The following is an 18297-nucleotide window of genomic DNA, read 5'->3' on the forward strand; positions in this document are numbered from 1 at the left end:
AGCGCTTTACAACTTATAGAGGGGACTTATACAGACAATAGACATTACAGCATAACAGAAATCACAGTTCAAAACAGATACCAGTAGGAATGAGGGCCCTGCTCACAAGCTTACAATCTATGAGGAAAAGGGGAGACACGAGAGGTGGATGGTAACAATTGCTTTAGTTGTTTGGACCAGCCATAGTGTAAGGCTCGGGTGTTCATGTAAAGCTGCATGAACCAGTTAACTGCCTAAGTATGTAACAGTACAGACACAGAGGCTATTAACTGCATAAAGTGTATTGGCGCGTGCAGTTACAGTAGCGTAGCTCCAGGAGGGTCCCCTCTGCCCCTCTGCTAGCTACGCTACTGAGCCCATCCCTAGCATAGAACCTGTAGCCAACTGAGAAGTTGGCCCAGTTCTCCAGGAACCCAAACCCCTCCTTCCTACACTAATTCCTGAGTCACTTATTTATCTCCTTAATTTCCCTTTGCCTCTGGCATGGCACGTGGTACAGTCAGTATTTCCGAGAATATCACCTTGGAGGTCCTGGCTTTATGGACCTTCCACCTACCTCATTGTCATTTGTGCCAATGTGGACCATGACCTCTGGGTCCTCACCAGCCCCTCCCAGTAATCTGTCCATCCGATCAGTGATGTGTCGGACTCGAGCGCCAGGTAGGCAGCACACCGTTCAACGATCTCTGTCTTTGTGACAGGTTGCCCTATCTGTTCCCCTAATAATTGAGTCCCCCACTACCAGCACCTGTCTGGCCTGCCCTGCTCTCCTATTTCCCTCCTTACTGGAGCAGACACTCCTCCGGCTTTCAGAGGACATGCCTGGCTGCAGCAGTGCTACCCCTGTACTGGCACCCCCCTCATCTGCCAACTTATTGGGGTGTGCCAGATTAGGACCAGCCTCCCTGGCACTCTTCCCTCTACCCGGCCTTCTGTCACCCAGCTTGCTGCTCCACTGTCCTGCAGCTCCATCCTACCATCCCCCCCCTCATCTATCCCATTGAGCTCAGTGAGCAGAAGACTCCTCTCCATATTGTCTATGGATCTCAGTGTTGCCAGCTGCACATTTAGATCCAGAATCCGGGCTTCCAAATGCACAACGTGCTCACATCTCGCACAGCAGTATGCACCCTCGCCCGGCTGATCAAGGATTGCATACATGTGGCCAGATGTGCCCTGGATGGCATTAACAATAGTGGAGCAGATTTCCTAATGGGGATTGCACCAGACAGAAGCGTTAAGTAAAAAGAAATTTAGAGTATTAATAAAATGCAAAAAGCAATTCAGTAATTCCTCCCTTGTAAACTCCCTGAATCCAAAGTCACTGAATCACAAGACACACACTTACTTCAGATCGCACTTATGCTCCGGACACACTCAGCTCGGTCACACTCGCTAATCCAACCTACAGCTCAATGACTCCTGTACACCTCATACATGCGGCTCCGCTCTGTACACACTGTAAACCCCTCCTGACCCCAAACATCCCCTCATCCAGCACCATGACAACCAGCACAGCAGAGTCCTGCATACACTGAGGCCCTGCCCTGATCATGTGACCCCTGACTCCTCCCCTCCTGTGACCTCATCACAGGTCCTGTGTGCACAGTGCAGCCATACATGTGGAGTGCGGCTCTGCGGGTGGAGGTCGGTGCTGGAGGCTCCATTATTCTCTATGTGGAGTGCGGCTCTGCAGCTGAAGGTCAGTGCTGGAGGCTCCATTATTCTCTATGTGGAGTGTGGCTCTGTGGGTGGAGGTCGGTGCTGGACGCCCCATTATTCTCTATGTGAAGTGCGGCTCTGTGGGTGGAGGTCAGTGCTGGAGGCTCCATTATTCTCTATGTGGAGTGCGGCTCTGGGTGGAGGTCGGTGCTGGAGGCTCCATTATTCTCTGTGGAGTGCGGCTCTGCGGGTGGAGGTCGGTGCTGGAGGCTCCATTATTCTCTATGTGGAGTGCGGCTCTGCGGGTGGAGGTCGGTGCTGGAGGCTCCATTATTCTCTATGTGGAGTGCGGCTCTGGGTGGAGGTCGGTGCTGGAGGCTCCATTATTCTCTATGTGGAGTGCGGCTCTGCGGGTGGAGGTCGGTGCTGGAGGCTCCATTATTCTCTATGTGGAGTGCGGCTCTGCGGGTGGAGGTGGGTGCTGGAGGCTCCATTATTCTCTATGTGGAGTGCGGCTCTGCGGGTGGAGGTCGGTGCTGGAGGCCCCATTATTCTCTATGTGGAGTGCGGCTCTGCGGGTGGAGGTTGGTGCTGGAGGCTCCATTATTCTCTATGTGGAGTGCGACTCTGCGGGTGGAGGTCGGTGCTGGAGGCTCCATTATTCTCTATGTGGAGTGCGGCTCTGCGGGTGGAGGTCGGTGCTGGAGGCTCCATTATTCTCTATGTGGAGTGCGGCTCTGTGGGTGGAGGTCGGTGCTGGAGGCTCCATTATTCTGTATGTGGAGTGCGGCTCTGCGGGTGGAGGTCAGTGCTGGAGGCTCCATTATTCTCTATGTGGAGTGCGGCTCTGTGGGTGGAGGTCGGTGCTGGAGGCTCCATTATTCTCTATGTGGAGTGCGGCTCTGTGGGTGGAGGTAAGTGCTGGAGGCTCCATTATTCTCTATGTGGAGTGCGGCTCTGTGGGTGGAGGTCGGTGCTGGAGGCTCCATTATTCTCTATGTGGAGTGCGGCTCTGTGGGTGGAGGTCGGTGCTGGAGGCTCCATTATTCTCTATGTGGAGTGCGGCTCTGTGGGTGGAGGTCGGTGCTGGAGGCTCCATTATTCTGTATGTGGAGTGCGGCTCTGCAGGTGGAGGTCGGTGCTGGAGGCTCCATTATTCTCTATGTGGAGTGCGGCTCTGCGGCTGAAGGTCAGTGCTGGAGGCTCCATTATTCTCTATGTGGAGTGCGGCTCTGCGGGTGGAGGTCGGTGCTGGAGGCTCCATTATTCTCTATGTGGAGTGCGGCTCTGCGGGTGGAGGTCGCTGCTGGAGGCTCCATTATTCTCTATGTGGAGTGCGGCTCTGCGGGTGGAGGTCGCTGCTGGAGGCTCCATTATTCTCTATGTGGAGTGCGGCTCTGCGGGTGGAGGTCGGTGCTGGAGGCTCCATTATTCTCTATGTGGAGTGCGGCTCTGCGGGTGGAGGTCGGTGCTGGAGGCTCAATTATTCTCTATGTGGAGTGCGGCTCTGCGGGTGGAGGTCGGTGCTGGAGGCTGCATTATTCTCTATGTGGAGTGCGGCTCTGTGGGTGGAGGTCGGTGCTTGAGGCTCCATTCTCTATGTGGAGTGCGGCTCTGCTGGTGGAGGTCGGTGCTTGAGGCTCCATTATTCTCTATGTGGAGTGCGGCTCTGCGGGTGGAGGTCAGTGCTGGAGGCTCAATTATTCTCTATGTGGAGTGCGGCTCTGCGGGTGGAGGTCGGTGCTGGAGGCTGCATTATTCTCTATGTGGAGTGCGGCTCTGTGTGTGGAGGTCGGTGCTGGAGGCTCCATTATTCTCTATGTGGAGTGCGGCTCTGCGGGTGGAGGTCGGTGCTGTAGGCTCATTTATTCTCTATGTGGAGTGCGGCTCTGCGGGTGGAGGTCGGTGCTGGAGGCTGCATTATTCTCTATGTGGAGTGCGGCTCTGTGGGTGGAGGTCGGTGCTTGAGGCTCCATTATTCTCTATGTGGAGTGAGGCTCTGCGGGTGGAGGTCGGTGCTGGAGGCTCCATTATTCTCTATGTGGAGTGCGGCTCTGCGGGTGGAGGTCAGTGCTGGAGGCTCCATTATTCTCTATGTGGAGTGTGGCTCTGTGGGTGGAGGTCGGAGCTGGTGGGTCCATTATTCTCTATGTGGAGTGCGGCTCTGCGGCTGAAGGTCAGTGCTTGAGGCTCCATTATTCTCTATGTGGAGTGCGGCTCTGCGGGTGGAGGTCGGTGCTTGAGGCTCAATTATTCTCTATGTGGAGTGCAGCTCTGCGGGTGGAGGTCGGTGCTGGAGGCTCCTGTTAAGTCCTTCTCAGTCCCTGGCTTACTAAAAGTAGGGATCCGAGTGAAATGACACGCAGCACAAAAGGTTGTGTGATCATATACAGGGAAAGCCCAGGAGCGCGTCTGACCCACTGAGCTCTACCCCTCCTTTATAAAAAGAGTTAGACATTTTACAGACATGCGCACAAGCGCTCATATTTCACATCCTTAAAAAAAAAACAGTCTATACTAGAGATAAGGCACGGCTTCTAGTATTTAGGTAAAAGGTTACAATTACAAGAAGAAATGCACCCGTGATTAGTTCCATAAAAGGAAATGTCAACTTTGCTCTAGTTTCTTGCAATAAGCCAGCTGTCTCAGGAGAAAGACACAAAGGATTCTTTCAGTCTGATCTCCACAATTCCCCCCTTTGACATATTCCTTTTATTTATTACCATAGGGCCAAAGACAAAGCCTTTATTTTTGGTATTACACATACACACACTTATATTGTTAATAAGAGAATCAAATCTAGTATTAATTCTTCTATTGCAAATTATTTTCTTCTTTAGCAGTATACTAAAATATAAAAACAAAAATTAGTACAGTAATATTAATTAGAATCACTAGAGGATAACATAAGAGAAGAAAAAAACTTTATACTCTTGCATCGATTACACAAAGTTTATCTGTGCATACTGAGATACCCTTGAGCACAATCTGGAATAGTACGTATATGACTACAATAATCATAACTATATGTATTATGCTCTGCATAATCCCAGCAACCCACCCACCGATTCCTCTGAACCAGTTGGCTGGGTTAAGAAAAGAAAAGGTATCTGACCACCAGTTATCCTTATTCTGGTCATTATCTTTGTCATACTGATCTCTGAGTCGTTGTACGTCCTTTAATTTAAATGTCATACTCATAGTACTATTCGGGTCTATATAATGACATCAGGTGGGTCCGATGATTTGACACATACCTCCTTGTGAGGCAGTTAGGTAATCCAATACCAGAGTATGTTGGTTGATGACTATTATAAGCTGATTCTGTACTGCTATACTAGTGTTTAGAATATCCAATATATCCCAAATTTGATCATCTAGATAGTCTGTGGCCCTAACCAGTTTATCCCACATTTGTGTAATCATAGGGTAAATAAAAATAGAACTGACAATTTTATTGGCTATACCCATTTGCACTATGTGTGGTCTCCCCGAGGGACGTGGTGAGTTATCTGCAGCTCTTGTATACAGTGTGTGCTTGGGCACGGCTTGCATATTCACTTGTTTGTTTGAAATTATAAAAGTAGCCGGGGTTAGGCGTCCTAATGTACAAGTACCCTTTATACCTACGGGAAGCCATTTATATGCTCCTTCTCCGCATATCCAAAATGTACCCTCAGGCAGATCCCACAAAGCTGAGTGCTGCAATACCAATCTGTGAGCCAAATCCACAAATCTAGATACATTCTGAAGCATACACCAAGAGGGTTTTTGTCCCAAAGGGCTACAGTACCCGGCTGCGGGATTTCTACATACAGGCATTCCATTGACATACTCATCAGATTCATTACAAACCAGGTTCCCCAGTTTGCTTGTACAATCTCTTTCATTACCTTGAGGGAACAACTCAGAATGTTCCCAATTTCTATTGTGTATTATTTAACAAGTCATGCACTAATTTTCTATGATGTTGTACGAATCTATTGTTCAAAGGGGCTAGAGATTTTAGTCTATCCCATGCCTCCGTTGAGATTAACATTATTAACATCAATATCATGAGTTTTGTACTGCTTTTTTGCAGTGGCTTGCATGTATCCATGATGCCTTTCCTTCTAGCTTGACTGATGTAGGTGTTGTCAACAGGACTTGGAAGGGTCCGTCAAACCTTGGTTCTAGAGCCTTTCTGGTGTGTCTTTTTACATAGACTTGATCACCTGGTTCCAACTTGTGACTTCCTTCAATGTTGTCAGGATCTGGAAGGGAAGCAAAAACTTGTGCATGCACCTTAGTTAATTGTTTCTGAAGATTTTGCACATAAGAAGTCAATGACTCAATATTTAACACAAGTTGTTGTGGAAAATAACATCCTAAATTGGCAGTCCTGCCAAACAAAATTTCATATGGAGACAGTTTAGTCTTACCCCTTGGGGTATTGCGTATTGAGTAAAGGGCCAGTGGAAGGCATTCTGTCCAAGGCTTTCCTGTTTCAGCCATGGCTTTCTGTATTTTTAATTTTAAAGTTCCATTCATGCGTTCCACCTTACCAGAACTTTGAGGATGGTATGGAGTGTGTAACTGACTTTCAACACCCAACATTTTCAGTACATTTTGAAATATTTCTCCAGTGAAATGAGTACCCCTATCTGACTCGATCACTTCAGGGAGACCGTAACGGGGTATCAGTTCGGCAACTAGCTTTACAGCAGTGTTTTTAGCTGAAGCCTTCCGAACTGGATAGGCCTCTGGCCACCCTGAGAACATGTCCACACACACCAACACATACTCATACCCATTACTTTTTGGCAGCTGGATAAAGTCTATTTGTAATCGCTGAAACGGATAGAGAGGTCGGACGTGGTGCTTCATAGGGGTCTTTGTCGTCTGTCCGGGATTATGTGCCAGGCATATAACGCATGCAGCACAATAGTTTCTTGCGTAGTTGCCAAAACCTGGAGCCAACCAGACTTGCTTTGCCAGTAGTGTCATTGCATTTGCAGACACATGAGTAGGGTGGTGTAGTCCACCAACTACAATCGGGTACCAGGCTCTAGGTAGACATATTAGTCCATCTTTCTTCCAAATTCCTGCTTGTTCTTCTGCCCCTTCCTTTTTCCACCTGTCCCTCTCCTCTTCTCCTGCATCTTCCTGTGCTTGTCTCAGTCTATCTTCAGTATTTTCTGTGGGGTTTACAGTATGAACCTGTCGTAAGGGTTTGACTGCCGCTGCTTTGGCTGCTTTATCAGCCCTATCATTTCCCCTAGATTCCCTAGTGTCGAGTCTCACATGTGCAGCTACCTTAATTACTGCTACTTCTTTTGTTTCTTAAACCTATAGAGAGGGCGCTCAAAATATGCGCTCTACCATCAACATATATAATATACACCGAAAAAAGAGATGGACATTAAAGCTAAAATTTGTAATTTATTACTGAACCATTAAAACAGTTAGAAACTGCACAAATGAAAACAAATAACAAGAATAAATATACAGAAAGTATGAAAGAAAGGCAACACTAGTGCCGCATACAAAATGACATAATAGCACCTGCTGGATACCAGATTTATATAAGTGAAGAGGAAGTGTGCCACAAGGTAACCAATCAATATAAATATTAATAAATATTGGTAATGGCACACATACACTAACATGACCAACAGGGTATAGCTACCCAAATAGGGAACAGGTACGAGGGGACAAAAGAGTGTGCATAAATGATGGAAAATATCTAACCTATAGTATAACGATACACGTGAGCCCTATATGTCTATAGCACATGTGTGCAGGTACACCGGGAAAAGTCCCATAAGATCACATAGGTGAAACTGTATTAGTACTTACAAGCAATGTGGAGATGCGAACACTCACTAAATCCACCCTGTTACAGTATGCGGGAGAAAAGGAGCCCCGACGCGCGTTTCGCACTTATTGCTTCCTCGGGGGGCGCTAGTGTAAGATGAACACAAAGCTCTTTATATACATACGTTCGCAGAGTTTCAAACGGCGCTGGTCCAGGCCCGGCGCCAACCGGAAGCGGCAGAGTCGGCGTCCGACGTCACTCCCAGGCTCCCCACACTGACGCGCCAGTGGGAGGAGCCAGAGAAGCGACGCCGTATGGACGCGTATCCACGGCAACCGGCACACGCCGGCCAGGACAAGCGCACAGCCCTGAGAGCATAGAAGAGGGAAGCAGCCGTGCTAATAGTAAATACAGAGGAAAAGCCTGTATGAAGATATACACATACCTGACCGGAAAAGTGATAATTGAAGTGGAGATGGAAAAAGGTGACGAGTAAAAAAGCACAAAGTAAAACCAGTGACAGTAACCTGTGAAGAGAGAAAAGAGAAGGAAAGGGGTGTGACGTGTATAAAGCAGTAAAGGAAATATACGAAAAGTGAAAATGGATAATGAGTGTTAATATGTAATATACCTCTACAAATAACCATGTATGGCTAATATACCCCATACATGTGCAGAAGAATATACTAATAATAAAAACATAAATGCAAGATGTATGTGGATGCATAGGAAAAATACATGCACATAAATACATAAAAATACTGGAGAGATAATAATAAAATTATTGAATTCTTACAACAAACTACTGTACCAATACCAATAAAGTGCATAATAAAGTAAAAAAACACAGAACAAAAAACCATATGTATTGAAATAGCTAATAGGCAATTATACCCATATAAATATGAATAAAAAGCCATGCAGAACAGTGCGCAAGAAATGAAAGATATGAAAAGACATAAATATAAAGTGCTTGTGCATATATATTAGAAAATATATAGTAATAAAGTAATCAGAACATAGGTGCACATTGAATTAGAATTATATATATATATATATATATATACATACATACATATATATACATACATATATATACACACATATGCATAAATAATAGCAGTATGCACATACATGCACATATATGAACACACAAATGCATTAATAAATACAAGTGACGAGTGCTAAGTTCATTGCAAGAATACCTATAGCATAAATGCCAAGATAAAAATAATCAAAACACACATATACACAGTGATGATAATAAGTAGTAATAGTGCGACTAAAAGAGCAACAAAATTCCGGATCAGGGATAGTTGAAGACTCCTCAAATTCAGAAAGATTCCATAGACGCCTCCAAGAGTACCAGGGAATGCAGAGACATATGATGAGCAATAAATATAATCTATTAAATAAACAAAAAAGAGAAATATGAGAATCAGGAATAAAAACAAAAGTATAAAAACACTAGACTAAAAACAGTTTTAAATAGAAACCAAAAGGAACTATTAAAAACTATAAGAATGGGACAAAGCTGAGGACCTCATTGAGCCCTTTAGGGCGAATGCAGTCAATACGCACAATCCATTGGGTTTCTAGTTGGGCAAGACGTTTTTTCAAGTTGCCCCCTCGTCCATCCATAATAATACGGTCGATGCCACGAACTCTAAGTAACTGGCTATTACAGCCATGTTTTTCCTTGAAATGTCTGGGTATTGGCTTCAGGAATTCTCCGGCCAGGGAGGTAGATGCTGCCTTAATATCACGAATGTGTTCCAAGATCCTTATGCGTAGCTGGCGAGATGTTAAACCCACTGGTGGGTTTGGTGGGTTTAACATCTCGCCAGCTACGCATAAGGATCTTGGAACACATTCGTGATATTAAGGCAGCATCTACCTCCCTGGCCGGAGAATTCCTGAAGCCAATACCCAGACATTTCAAGGAAAAACATGGCTGTAATAGCCAGTTACTTAGAGTTCGTGGCATCGACCGTATTATTATGGATGGACGAGGGGGCAACTTGAAAAAACGTCTTGCCCAACTAGAAACCCAATGGATTGTGCGTATTGACTGCATTCGCCCTAAAGGGCTCAATGAGGTCCTCAGCTTTGTCCCATTCTTATAGTTTTTAATAGTTCCTTTTGGTTTCTATTTAAAACTGTTTTTAGTCTAGTGTTTTTATACTTTTGTTTTTATTCCTGATTCTCATATTTCTCTTTTTTGTTTATTTAATAGATTATATTTATTGCTCATCATATGTCTCTGCATTCCCTGGTACTCTTGGAGGCGTCTATGGAATCTTTCTGAATTTGAGGAGTCTTCAACTATCCCTGATCCGGAATTTTGTTGCTCTTTTAGTCGCACTATTACTACTTATTATCATCACTGTGTATATGTGTGTTTTGATTTATCTTGGCATTTATGCTATAGGTATTCTTGCAATGAACTTAGCACTCGTCACTTGTATTTATTAATGCATTTGTGTGTTCATATATGTGCATGTATGTGCATACTGCTATTATTTATGCATATGTGTGTATATATGTATGTATATATATGTATGTATGTATATATATATATATATAATTCTAATTCAATGTGCACCTATGTTCTGATTACTTTATTACTATATATTTTCTAATATATATGCACAAGCACTTTATATTTATGTCTTTTCATATCTTTCATTTCTTGCGCACTGTTCTGCATGGCTTTTTATTCATATTTATATGGGTATAATTGCCTATTAGCTATTTCAATACATATGGTTTTTTGTTCTGTGTTTTTTTACTTTATTATGCACTTTATTGGTATTGGTACAGTAGTTTGTTGTAAGAATTCAATAATTTTATTATTATCTCTCCAGTATTTTTATGTATTTATGTGCATGTATTTTTCCTATGCATCCACATACATCTTGCATTTATGTTTTTATTATTAGTGTATTCTTCTGCACATGTATGGGGTATATTAGCCATACATGGTTATTTGTAGAGGTATATTACATATTAACACTCATTATCCATTTTCACTTTTCGTATATTTCCTTTACTGCTTTATACACGTCACACCCCTTTCCTTCTCTTTTCTCTCTTCACAGGTTACTGTCACTGGTTTTACTTTGTGCTTTTTTACTCGTCACCTTTTTCCATCTCCACTTCAATTATCACTTTTCCGGTCAGGTATGTGTATATCTTCATACAGGCTTTTCCTCTGTATTTACTATTAGCACGGCTGCTTCCCTCTTCTATGCTCTCAGGGCTGTGCGCTTGTCCTGGCCGGCGTGTGCCGGTTGCCGTGGATACGCGTCCATACGGCGTCGCTTCTCTGGCTCCTCCCACTGGCGCGTCAGTGTGGGGAGCCTGGGAGTGACGTCGGACGCCGACTCTGCCGCTTCCGGTTGGCGCCGGGCCTGGACCAGCGCCGTTTGAAACTCTGCGAACGTATGTATATAAAGAGCTTTGTGTTCATCTTACACTAGCGCCCCCCGAGGAAGCAATAAGTGCGAAACGCGCGTCGGGGCTCCTTTTCTCCCGCATACTGTAACAGGGTGGATTTAGTGAGTGTTCGCATCTCCACATTGCTTGTAAGTACTAATACGGTTTCACCTATGTGATCTTATGGGACTTTTCCCGGTGTACCTGCACACATGTGCTATAGACATATAGGGCTCACGTGTATCGTTATACTATATGTTAGATATTTTCCATCATTTATGCACACTCTTTTGTCCCCTCGTACCTGTTCCCTATTTGGGTAGCTATACCCTGTTGGTCATGTTAGTGTATGTGTGCCATTACCAATATTTATTAATATTTATATTGATTGGTTACCTTGTGGCACACTTCCTCTTCACTTATATAAATCTGGTATCCAGCAGGTGCTATTATGTCATTTTGTATGCGGCACTAGTGTTGCCTTTCTTTCATACTTTCTGTATATTTATTCTTGTTATTTGTTTTCATTTGTGCAGTTTCTAACTGTTTTAATGGTTCAGTAATAAATTACAAATTTTAGCTTTAATGTCCATCTCTTTTTTTGGTGTATATTCTTTTGTTTCTTGTGCAGCCTCTAAGATCTGTTTGATCAAAGAAGCATGTTTTACAGGTTGTCCAGATGCTGTCATGTAACCTCTAGCTCTCCAGATTACTCCAAAATCAAACACAATACCATATGCATACCTAGAATCAGTGTATATATTAGCTGTCTGATTCTCAGCTATTTTTAGCGCTTCGATCAATGCTGTTAGTTCTGCTTCTTGTGCAGACTGTTTTGGTGGAAGTGGTTCTGCTTTGAGAGTTTCAGATTCTGACACAACTGCATACCCTGTATGGAAGTTACCTGTGTCATCTGCAAACCTACTACCGTCTATAAACAGCTCTAAATCTGGATTTTGAAGTGGTGTTTCGGATACATTGGGTAAGCCTGCTGTTTCTTGTAAAATGAGCTCTGTACAATCATGTGTGTCTGTAGGGAAAAAATTTGCGTGTGGATCAGTGTCCTTATTCCCCCCTTCAGACTCGAGAGGTAGCAGTGTAGCTAAATTGAGAGTCTGAAGCCTTGTAAATGTGATAGTAGAGGGGAGCAGCAAAGAACACTGCAGCCGCAAATGTCTGGCCATGGAAATGTGTTTTGGTTGGACCTGGTTTAATATCCCATAAACATCATGTGTAGTTTGAACTGTGAGTGGATGCTCTAGGACAATTTCTGATGCTTTGTCCAACAATAGTGAGACAGCAACAACTACACGTACACAGGTTGGCGCTTCTCTAGCTACTGGATCTAACCTTGCTGAAAGATATGCAATTGGTCTTTGTTTCCCTGCATGCTTCTGGGTAAGAACTCCTGTAGCATGAGAATCAACTTCTGCAGCCATAAGCTGAAATGGTTTAGTGTAGTCTGGTAGCCCTAACGCTGGAGCTGAAACAAGGGCATCTTTTAATTGTTGGAACGAAATCTGACCTTCTTTTGTCAACAAATAAGGTTCACTTTTTACACAGTCATACAGTGGTTGCATTAGTTGACTGGCATGTATAATCCATTGTCTACAATGAGACACTATTCCTAAAAATGCTCGTAGCTGTTTATGATTTCTAGGCTCATTCATCTGTCTTATTGCTTCAGTTCTTTGAGGTGTAAGATGCTTTTTACCTTGAGAAATGCAATGACCTAGAAAGAACACTTTGATCTGACAAACTTGTAGCTTTTGTCTATTCACTTTACACCCTTCTTTTTCTAGAAAACATAGTAAACTCACAGTGGACCTTTCTGCAGTTTCTAGATCTGGGCAGCAAAGTAGTAGGTCATCCACATACTGCAAAATTACTACCTGTGATTCAGGTTCAAACCTTTGAAGAACTGTTTGTAGGGCATTTGAATAAAGAGTAGGGGAGTGTATCATTCCCTGTGGAAGGCGTGTCCACGCCAACTGTTTGCCCTTAAATGTAAATGCAAACAAATGCCAACTATCTTGGTGTAAAGGAACCGAGAAAAATGCATTTGAAAGATCTATTACAGTAAACACTTGAGAACTGGCTGGTATCTGTGATAGTAACGTATGAGGATTGGGTACAACTGGGGTGATTGGATCTAGAACTTTGTTTATTTTTCTTAGATCATGTACCATACGATATTTGGGCATAGAACCCTTATCAAGAGTTCTCTTCTTGACTGGATACAGAGGAGTGTTAGCAGGTGATTGTATCTCTACCAAAACTCCTTTCTCTCTATATCCCTCTATCTGTTTTGTAATTGCTAGTTCCTGCTGGGCACTCACAGGGTATTGTCTGAGCTGTGGGAGAACAGCTCCTGGTTGCACAGATAATTTTACAGGAGAAATATGCAATAATCCCACATCAGTGTCACCCTGTGCCCACAGTGCTTCTGGGATCATTGAGAGGTCTAGATCTGTGTTGTACTCTTTTTCTTCAGTATAATCCTCAAAAGCCTGAATTCTGACATATTGTTCTAATGTTTCTGCATCATCAGGGATAGTCAGCATAACTGTGCCATCTTCCCTAAAATTGATGTTAGCTTCTAATTTCTTTAGGACATCAGTTCCTAACAGACATGTTGGGGCACCTCTGGCATACAAAAATCTGGATGCAAAACATTTAGGTCCTAATGAGACCTCTAGGGGCACAGTATATGGCAGTGTTCGAATTACCCCATCATAACCCTCAGCAAAAGTTGTTTGTTCTGAAATATCTTCCGGATTCGGAAGAAAATCTTGATTCAAAATTGAGGAAGTTGCACCTGTATCTATCAAAAATGGAATCTCTCTCCCCCCCCACATTCACCTGTATCATAGGTCTTCTAGCTGGTAGGGAAGTTTGTAACACATCGAGTCAATCTGAATCTGGTATGGGACCATCTATGATGGTAGATTTCTGCTGGTTGTCCGTTTGGGGAGGGTTATTTCTGGGAACAAATTTGCCTGACTTTATATCTGCCAACTTCTTCCTGCACTCTCTTTGGAAATGACCTGGCTTTTTACAGTAGTGGCAAGGAAAATTGTGTCTCACTCTTCCTCCTGTATTAGCTTGTGCTATTCTAACAGGCTTACGATTCTCTCTCATATCCATGGCTATTCCTAAACATCGTTGTTTCACAATATTTGGTTGTTCAATTGTTCTCCAATCTGGAGTAGAGGATTTAAATTTTTCTCTGATTTTCGGATCTAGCCCCTCTATTAATTGTTTTGTAAAAAGTCTCCTTACTGAAGCATCAGTCAAATCCAATCCTTCATCCCTAAAGCTATTTTCTAGTTCTTGACTATATTCTTCAATACTTTGCCCAAATTTCTGCATAATCACACCTGTAGATCCCCTTTCCCTCTGTTTTCCTCTCATGAAAATTATTAATGCCTCTGTGAACTGGGTACCTGATGCTTCTGTCTGTAAGGCACCCCCTTCTGCCACTGGTCTATTGGGCTGTAGGTGTGTCAATAATTCCTGAAAAAGTCCGGGGGACATTTTCATTCTACATAATTCTTCCCCGTCCGCCCAGACCCCAGCATGAGTCTGCATGATTTGTTGTATATACTGCGCAAACCTTATGGGGTATTGAGTGGGATCCGGTGCATTATGTAAGAGTGACATACCCTCAGCAGGGGACCAAGGAAAGTATTGTCTGGTCTGGTGATATCTGGTGTTCATTACTCCTCCTTCACCAGGTTCTCTAAAAGGTCTTGGTACTACCCTAACAGGGGCAAGTACAGCGCCATATCTAGGTGTACCACAGGCTAGGCAATCATTTCTCCAATCTGGATTTTGTTGTCCACAGTGTGAACATTCCCATCCTCCTACCCCACCAAGATTGGGATACAAGGCTGGAAATTGTTTTCCTCCTTCTGCTCTTCCAGATGGTACAAATGATTGGGCTTTTGGATCTAGGTAAGGTGGCGGGATTATGTCACAACTTTTTCCCTTCCCCATGATCCATTTGGAAGTGTCTGGATCGTACTTCCAATTCTCCTCTTTAGCTGTTTTTGAGACCTCTATCATACAGTGTATGATTTCTTCCCACCCATTGTCTTTGATAATTCCACCTCGTTCTTTACTCAGTTTTTCCCATTCTGTACTGAACATAAGTGCTTCTGAAATTCCCAATTTTTCTCTTACCCTTCTAATCTGCCTTCTGACTGTCTTTCCACATCTTTCCTGTATGATATCTGCTGCTTCCACTTGTCCTAAGACGGTTTTTGTCTGTTTATTTCCCATTTTTCTTTTCAATATTAGCTATGACTACCCTAGGTGACGTTTGGACAACCACTTCCTCTGTTGGTGGCGTCTCGTTGCCTTCTCTCCTAGGGAGCTAAAATATTGAAAGGCTTGTCTGCTCCATTTCTTCTAATATGCAGGACGTACTTAAGTGCTATTATGCACGCAAACAGACCCAGCAACACCATACAGATCACAAAACTTTCTGTGTCAGTTAGCATACTTGTCCCAGGCTCATGAAAACCGCGTCCTGGGCTCATTCTATCAAACCTTATCCAGAAATGAAGGAGGTTTAAGCACTTAATAAGAGTCAAGCATGGGCGGAGAAGAAGAACGCAACCACATGACCCAGTTAGGCTGACTTCCGTGTATAAGGCTTATACCCCAACTATTTCGGCTTATTTTTCTACGCACTTTTGCTCTTCTTTCACAACATACCACAACCTTCACACTGTTCACACACTGCCAGGGACAGGACTCATAAGTCTATACAATATGGTAACCCGAGTTTTATAGGTATCTACTCACTACTAGACTAACCCAGCGTGACACGGCTCATAGAGATCTTTCGGATAATACAGGGCAGATAAAAGAGAACTAATAATGTCTCTTACCTGGCCAGGTTTTTCAGTTCATTTGCCGTCCATTATCCCAGATCTCCGTTGTCCGTATCCGCAGGTAAATCTCGAGCAAATACTCTTTTCTCAGGTCCCTGTTCGGTGCGCCAGAGAAATGTTAAGTCCTTCTCAGTCCCTGGCTTACTAAAAGTAGGGATCCGAGTGAAATGACACGCAGCACAAAAGGTTGTGTGATCATATACAGGGAAAGCCCAGGAGCGCGTCTGACCCACTGAGCTCTACCCCTCCTTTATAAAAAGAGTTAGACATTTTACAGACATGCGCACAAGCGCTCATATTTCACATCCTTAAAAAAAACCAGTCTATACTAGAGATAAGGCACGGCTTCTAGTATTTAGGTAAAAGGTTACAATTACAAGAAGAAATGCACCCGTGATTAGTTCCATAAAAGGAAATGTCAACTTTGCTCTAGTTTCTTGCAATAAGCCAGATGTTGCAGGAGAAAGACACAAAGGATTCTTTCAGTCTGATCTCCACACTCCATTATTCTCTATGTGGAGTGCGGCTCTGCGGGTGGAGGTCGGAGCTGGTGGCTCCATTATTCTCTATGTGGAGTGCGGCTCTGCGGCTGAAGGTCAGTGCTTGAGGCTCCATTATTCTCTATGTGGAGTGCGGCTCTGCGGGTGGAGGTCGGTGCTGGAGGCTCCATTATTCTCTATGTGGAGTGCGGCTCTGCGGGTGGAGGTCGGTGCTGGAGGCTCCATTATTCTCTATGTGATGTGCGGCTCTGCAGGTGGAGGTTGGTGCTGGAGGTCCCATTATTCTCTATGTGGAGTGTGGCTCTGCGGGTGGAGGTCAGTGCTGGTGGCCCCATTATTCTCTATGTGGAGTGCGGCTCTGCGGGAGGAGGTAGGTGGTGGAGGCTCCATTATTCTCTATGTGGAGTGCGGCTCTGCGGGTGGAGGTCGGTGCTGGAGGCTCCATTATTCTCTATGTGGAGTGCGGCTCTGCGGGTGGAGGTAGGTGGTGGAGGCTCCATTATTCTCTATGTGGAGTGTGGCTCTGCGGGTGGAGGTCGGTGCTGGTGGCTCCATTATTCTCTATGTGGAGTGCGGCTCTGTGGGTGGAGGTCGATGCTGGAGGCTCAATTATTCTACCGGATTCAAGTTAGTCTGCAGTTAGCTATTAGATATTAGTTAGTTATTCGATTTTCCATGCATGGTGAATTCTACATAGAGTGGATATTGTTTGGGTAAAATTTTGATCAGGACTTTGAGATGTTTATTTTGCCTACTTGTGGTCCTGGGTTATTCACATAAATCTCTTTTGTCGCACATAATCAAACATACTCAATCGTACGTAAGTTCAATTTGAAAATAGGTACCCTGGACCACTAGTACTCAAAATGAACATATCAATGTCCTGAACAATATTTACCAAAAAAATTATCAACTCTATGTGTAGTTCAGAAGTTATTCACGTAAATCGCTTATGTCGCGAATAAACAAACGCACTCAATCGTACGTAAGTTCAATTTGAAAATAGGTACCCTGGACTACTAGCACTCAAAATGACCAGCTCAATGTCCTGAACAATATGTGCAAAAAAAATATCAAGTCTATGTGTAGTTCAGAAGTTATTCACGTAAATCGCTTATGTCGTGAATAAACAAACGCACTCAATCTAACAAATTTTGCCCCCAAAATTCAAAACTCTATGTATTTTTGAAGAATTATACAAAATATGCTAACTCCACATGTGAAACATTTTATCGGTACCTCACTGTTTGCTATCACAACTTACTTGAAGTTTCCATAAGGGCTTAATCCACTAATCTATGGTTAATTCAAGGGTTGTTGAACAGATGCTAAGTTTGTGTGTGAAATTACACTTAATAAAGTTTTATGTCATCAAATTATTTATATGTAATTGTATCGTCATTCTTAACCTTTTTTTAACTTTACATAGTGGTTCTTGTGTAGACATGGGGGTCAGTGGGTGCTCTCGTCCGCTGTCCCGACCGCCTTTACAAAGACAGCATGGACCATGGCTCATCCCAACTGAATGCCTGACCTCCTCAACAGTGGGTGGAACACTACTCATACAACACAGGGTGACGGAATCACAATATTAAGACTTTCTGGGATCTCCAAACAATTAATGGCATATATCACACAACCAGCAAAACACAAAATGTAACAGGCAACAGTTTCTCACCCTTCCACTGGCTCACCAGGGATTATAATATCCGTTCAACAGAGCTTCCAGGGCTACTTACTCCAAGCCAGCAGCACCCCGCTTTCGGCGGGCACCCACCGAGAACGGAATAATGCCAGATTTAGGAAGCTGACTGAGTACCGCAAATTCTGTAGTCAGGTGACTGGATTGTCCCAAGCTGTATACCGTTGCATTCGATGCTGAAGTCCATTTAGTCTTATAATCCATGTTCGGTTATGGCCTGCCAATCGGATCCGCAGATCAAAAATTGGTACCATGCAGCAAGAGAGAGTTGGTCACTGGACAGTCCTTCTATACCCC

General features: G+C 43.8%; 1 protein-coding gene across 6 annotated transcripts in view; it reads left to right on the top strand.

Moving 5' to 3' along the window:
• Positions 1-1575: 1575 nt before the first annotated feature.
• The window catches only part of LOC143767932 (uncharacterized), a 47570-nt gene continuing 30848 nt past the window's right edge, over positions 1576-18297 (top strand). For 2 of the 6 annotated variants that reach the window (XM_077256458.1, XM_077256462.1), the window contains exon 1: positions 2748-2851. In XM_077256458.1, coding sequence (XP_077112573.1) covers positions 2825-2851 — 27 coding nt within the window. In that variant the 5' untranslated portion in view covers positions 2748-2824. Of the gene's footprint in view, positions 1703-2747; positions 2852-16298; positions 16394-18297 lie in introns of those variants that run through there. The other 4 variants (XM_077256461.1, XM_077256463.1, XM_077256459.1 and 1 more) reach the window with 4 other exon arrangements.

The sequence above is a fragment of the Ranitomeya variabilis genome, chromosome 4 (assembly GCF_051348905.1).
Source record: "Ranitomeya variabilis isolate aRanVar5 chromosome 4, aRanVar5.hap1, whole genome shotgun sequence".
Lineage (NCBI taxonomy): Eukaryota > Metazoa > Chordata > Amphibia > Anura > Dendrobatidae > Ranitomeya > Ranitomeya variabilis.